The sequence below is a fragment of the Littorina saxatilis genome, linkage group LG8, assembly GCF_037325665.1.
Source record: "Littorina saxatilis isolate snail1 linkage group LG8, US_GU_Lsax_2.0, whole genome shotgun sequence".
NCBI classification, from domain to species: Eukaryota; Metazoa; Mollusca; class Gastropoda; order Littorinimorpha; family Littorinidae; genus Littorina; species Littorina saxatilis.
The window spans coordinates 27544283-27550282 of NC_090252.1; the positions used below are offsets into that span (position 1 = coordinate 27544283).

The following is a 6000-nucleotide window of genomic DNA, read 5'->3' on the forward strand; positions in this document are numbered from 1 at the left end:
CACTGTCCCAATGATAATGTGACAGTACCAACTAGTCTGGTCCATGCATCATGTGTACAGCACACTGTTTAAAAAAAAAAGATGTACTCTCTCTTCATTGGATGTATCCCATCAAATACAAAGAATAATAATGAAAATCTAATTTAATGATTAGTACCCTAAAACTGGCAGCAATGCTTCTTCATAAAGCCTCAGTCATTCCATTCCTACGGACAGCATCACACCTGGCAAATTTTTTGTTTGCTGCGTACATTTGGGTCAAAATAATAATTGAATAATACACAATGGGACAATAGAAAGTTTCCTTTCATGGGAGATGCCCTCTCAAAGAGCCCCCACATTGCAGGTATGGTGGAACCCCCCTTTTGTTTGTTTGTTCGTTCATGGGCTGAAACTCCCACGGCTTTTACGTGTATGACCGTTTTTATCCCTCCATTTAGGCAGCCATACGCCGCTTTCGGAGGAAGCATGCTGGGTATTTTCGTGTTTCTATAACCCACCGAACTCTGACATGGATTACAGGATCTTTTTTGTGCGCACTTGGTCTTGTGCTTGCGTGTACACACGGGGGGTTGGGACACCGAGGAGAGTCTGCACACAAAGTTGACTCTGAGAAATAAATCTCTCGCCGAACGTGGGGACGAACTAACGCTGACAGCGGCCAACTGGATACAAATCCAGCGCGCTACCGACTGAGCTACATCCCCGCCCCGAACCCCCCTTTTACGACCCGCCAATTTAAGACTCCCCCCCTTATAAGACCCCGTTTTCTAACAAAAATTCTGTTCATAACCTGTGTAAATTGACCCCCATTTTAAGACTCCCTCCTTTCTAAGACCTGATTTTCCAAGGTCTTAAAAGGGGAGTTGCACTGTAGCACTGTATAGAGACCATCTTTCAGGGCCTAGCATTGGAAAAAGTGAGTTCAGCTTACAAAGGCGGGGGTCTGGGGGCCGCAGGAGGCGAAGCCCCCCGGCCCCGAATGCATGGGTGTTACTGGGAAAAATCAAAAAACCTGAAAGGCAGGGGTCCAAAATGCTCAAGTTTGAAAGAAAGTTTCTGGACACCGACGAAACCAAATCATAATAAGCAAGATGGCGGCAAATCCAAGGGAGCAAACCGAGAAAGCACGCGAACCGGTGTCAAAAGTCGGATCGGAACCGCCGCTCGTTATTTCAACTTAGCGAAACGAAGCTTGTTTTTTTTTTTTTTTTTGAAAACCCGGAAAACCGGAATTTCTGGCTTCAGATTTTTTCAAAAACCGGAAATCCGGCAAAAGCCGGAAGAGTAACACCCATGCGAATTTGAAGAATTTTTGGAGATTTTTTTTACCTAAAATGACCCCCCCCCCCCCCCCCTTCACCAACAAGCAAAACACAGACAGAAAACAAGAAAACTGACAATCTTGTGTTATTTGGCCTGAAAGTGCCATTCCGAATGGCTGACCACGTTCAACAATGTCGCTTCGAGACATTATTTCAAGTCTAGAGCCACAAAACACCGGCACAAAGCATGCTCGCGCGATGCCAGAGGAAGTGCGTGCTCAAGCAAACTGTCAAACCGATTGAAAATAGAACCGAATGGCGCACAAAACGAAAGCTGGGACTGTTTGGGTTTACCGTTTGGGAATAACAGGTTTTTGCATTTCGGCGTACACCAAATCGAGTTCCGCGTACTGGAGATGTTATTTTGGCGTAAAGTACGCCGAACGGCTTACAATGCTAGGCCATGCTCTTTGCACAGCTCCTTACTTTTCACTGCTTTGGAAGACTCCAGCTTGGATCATGGCTCTGACCCAGACGGGCGGAGCACAGCTCTCCATTCCCAGCAGGAAGAGACCCACCCCCTGGTGCTTGATCTTCTCCACCTCCTCCTTTTTGTTGTTCAGCAACATCCACCGCCTCACCAGCTCATCTGAGCCAGCAACACAAACCAGACATGAGGTCATGAAATTGTACAGAAAAAAGTGTGTGTGTCAGTGTATCATGGTCGTGTGTTTGTTTGCTGTATGTGTGTGTGTGTGTGTGTGTGTGTGTGTGTGTGTGTCTGTGTGTGTGTGTTAAGTAAAAGCCCCCCCTCTGCGAAATTTAAACAGATTTAAGTAAGATTGTGCAACCTAGGGATATCAATTTAATGATGTCTTTCAGTGGTTTGTGTAGGTTGATGCAAAACAAGACATATTTTGCTTAGCAATAAAGCTCAAATGTGTATTTCACATGAAAAACATAATCTTTACACAAAATGTTACAGCAAGTGCATACCCTTGCAGCTGTGTTTGCTTACGACTCACCGTAGTCACTGGGGGCCACAAAATCGCCCTCCTCTTCATCAGACGACACCAAACCGGGACACTCGTCCATGACTGCGCCCGGAGGGCTGGGAACGATGCCATTTTCTGGCGGCGGCCACAAGACCTGAATGTTATTGTCACCAAGGCCTGCGTTGGGCCCCCCATTCTTCCCTGTTGAGGCGTAAACAATGATGCCGTCCATAGGATCCCTCCCATTTACTAGCGCCGGATCTGCCAAACTCCTGTTCATTATGGGGCCTGTTAGAGGAAAAGAATAGAAAGACGCATATGTATAAACAGTATCTCTTCCATGACACCCGTCTGATGAGTGGATGTTTTGAAGACCGCAGAAAGAAAAGAACAAAACACTTTCCTCACTTCACACTTGCAAGTTGGATTATTGGCTGATGTGACTATCTTTTCTTGCAAACATTGTATTTGTAATAACTAATATGACACCCCACTAATGAGAAGATATAATATTTCAAACTAGGCTATGAAAATGAAGGAACAGAAAATGTTCCTTAATATACTGGGGAGTTATGCATGAGTGACGTCTAAACGTTTAGGCGGCGTGCAAACAGCGAGTGCCGCCAACCGCGAGATACACGGTATGCACGGGTGGCGACTACACGCTTGTACCACCGAAACTGGCGACTAAATTTAGACGTGCTCCGGAGGTCGTCTAAATGGTTTACACGCCGACTTCAGTGAACAGAATGGCCATTTTCATGGTTTTCCGCCATCAAAGTCGACAAATTTTTTCGCCGTAATCGTTTTTAGACAGAACCCAATAGTTGGAAGTGCTGGACTAAAAAAATTTTTTGTTGTTGCGAGATTCACTTCCCTTGTCATATTATTTTAGAACCAACACCAATAAGATTAGCTAAGACATCTTTGATTCGTTTCAGAGCAAAGTAGCACTGACCCATATTTCACTGGTGCCGTTTTTGACTCAGCTTTTACGAGACAGGCACCCTCTTGCTCGTTTCATCTTTTCCGCCTCCATTTCTCCACGCTCTCCATCCCACTGACCCATATTTCACTGCTCTCCGTCTCTGAATAGTCGAACTCCCCGTGCGAGGAAGCGGGAGGATGTTATCGAATGACCCTAGCGCATGCGCAAAGGAAGGAATTCCTCGTTATAAAAATAGATTGACTGGTGACCTTGCTTTACACGGCAACTTGAAAGTCGGCGGTCTGGTCGTCACCCGTGCATACCGACTGAGCGCCTGCGGTAGGCGGCGACTTTCAAGTCATGACTTCGCTGAAGTCGGCGTGTACTTTCGACGTCACTCATACATAACACCCCAGGTCTAGCTTATCAAATGGCGTTTCTAATTCTAGTCAGATACTTTCTTACAAACTTGCAAACAAATGAAAAACACAGCCTACATTTAGTACATATTCTAAATCAGTAAATGCATCTTCCACTGCGTAAAGTCAGTAAAGACCTACCGTTAAATTATAAACCTTCAAGTTCAAGATGTTTAATGCCAATAAACAACTACACTGGTTGTTCTGGGTAATAGGCAGTTGCTTACTGAGATTGAGATTCACAACTGCTATAAATAGCAGACAAAACTTGGCCGATGGGGAAATTAACACTATTAACACTTCGCAGAACATAATTATGTGAGTTTTGATTCAAAGAATAAACTGATAAGGCCAAAAAAATAATAGGTGTGGTTACGGTAACATAGCCAAAAAAATAGGGTAGGAAGGTAGGCAATCACTTTTTTTTCTAATGTGTACAAATTAAACCTACTTGACAGGGAAATAAGTGTGCGACTCGGGCGCTTTCGCTTTCATTGCGTTTTCTGCACTCGTTTACTTGGTTTTTTTGGTATTTTTGTGACAAATGTAATAAAAAGTTATAGGGTCGGCCCCTAAAAATAGGGTAGGTTGGGTTACCGTAACCACACCTTTTTTTAGGCCTAAAGAATAAACATCAAAAAGGCCAAACACAAAATTCACAAAAACGTAATGCTGAACAACTTGGCAAAACATCACTTAACACACATTCACTTACTAGTACAGTACTAATAGACAGTAAACAATGACATGACTAACTGCCTAAAAAAAAAAAATGCTATCACTATCACTGTAACAACTAGCAATCGCATTGATGAGCAATCAACACAAAATGAACACATTCACAACGGCCCACACTTTTGATGGTTTATAGAGTGATATTCACCTATATTTCTACTGGCTCATGATTTTCCATGGGTCAATCTAATATTTAAGTATCACCCAAAACATGCTTTAATATTGTCACCACTCAATGTTCAGAAGAGCTATTTCACAAACCTTTTTTTGGCACTGGCTGTTTCTTCTGTCGCCTTTTCTGGTCTCTCTGAGTCTGACGAATATAAGATTTGCACAGCATGATGAGACTTGGATTTGGAAAACAAAATGTTCCACACACAAAAGAGAAATGATAAGCAAGAAACGACAGCTTAAGGTCTTTTGTTTGTCTTCCTCCTCTACTTGACCATAGACTGTTATGCTATTTCTTCTTTGCGTTGTAGTGTAGGAATAAGTGGCAAGTATGTAAGTTGTAACACTAACACTGGTAATGGTAAACGCTCAAGTTTTAACCAGACTGAAGCCAGCCAAATCCTGTCTCTGAGAACCAAGCAATTTTCATGACGTAATTTTGATTTCCCCACATGAGCCTAGGCCTGTGTACAGTAACGGTGAAACATATCTGGATCTTCTGAATGATAAAGCTCCTCTAACTAGGGCCTATAATATAATTTATAAAGGCGCCAAAGTGACACGGACAAAATAGCCAGACCGTCCTCGTGTCGACGAAAATAACTTATACCCAGTTTGTTAGCAACAGAAACAGTCACACAAACTACTCATTGCGGAAATTTCCAAACTTACTAAGTAATCTACTAAATCACCATATAGGGCCTACTCGATGACACGTACTTCGTGAATTTCCTGATCACTAGAACAGTAGAAGTAGAACAGGAAGCAGCTACTTGTCACGGGGAATTGCAACAATAAAACAAACATGACATGATTTCATGTGTTCAATCAGATTCAACGGAAGCGTCAGATAAGAGATGCCCCCTCCCTCCCTCCTTGAGTCTGTCAAAGATCTATTATATGTTGCCAGGGAGAAAAATTATCGTTGTCTCCAAACCGTTGCCTTTTTGCTGATTATGGAGTGATCTACGCATTAAATTTAAAAGGAAATTAATGTGAAAGATTGCTTACTATTTTTGCTTGATGATTCCTTGTGGTTCATGGAATGTGTTTTTGTATTGCAAGTAAAATATAGTGAACTTCTGCTGGTATTTCTTGTCAATCCAGAAGCAACATGGCGCCTTCAGCCCTCATGACAGTGTAAGGGGAGGCTACTCACGTGGAAAGTTACGTTACAAACTGCGTCTTTTCACTGTGTCTGCCAAACAAAAGTTCTTTTGCCCTTGACATTCTTTGGAAGTGGCATCGCGCATTGAATATTGTCTTCTTACCAGGAATGAGGTCTATTTGAACAAAAATAATTGTTTTGCACAATATTTCATCGAGTCTTTCACGCGCGCGTGTATGCGTCAGTGTAGAGTTTATACTAGATCAACTGACGAGGCCGAGAAGCGAAATATCAACACGGCGAAAGATGAAAACGTCACACCGGTCGGGACTGATCACAGGCGGAAGGCTCTCTCAGAGACTATAGAGAAAGTACTCTA

At 43.0% G+C, this 6000-nt stretch overlaps 1 protein-coding gene across 4 annotated transcripts in view; it reads right to left on the minus strand.

Annotated features, from left to right (window-relative positions):
• Positions 1-4939, minus strand: part of LOC138973192 (E3 ubiquitin-protein ligase TTC3-like) — a 53418-nt gene extending 48479 nt beyond the window's left edge. For 2 of the 4 annotated variants that reach the window (XM_070345903.1, XM_070345901.1), the window contains exons 1-3: positions 4604-4939; positions 2291-2548; positions 1752-1914 (exon numbers count right to left, since the gene is read on the minus strand). In XM_070345903.1, coding sequence (XP_070202004.1) covers positions 1752-1914; positions 2291-2548; positions 4604-4682 — 500 coding nt within the window. In that variant the 5' untranslated portion in view covers positions 4683-4939. The remainder of the gene's footprint in view (positions 1-1751; positions 1915-2290; positions 2549-4603) is intronic. The other 2 variants (XM_070345902.1, XM_070345904.1) reach the window with 1 other exon arrangement.
• Between the last annotated feature and the right edge of the window lie 1061 nt (positions 4940-6000).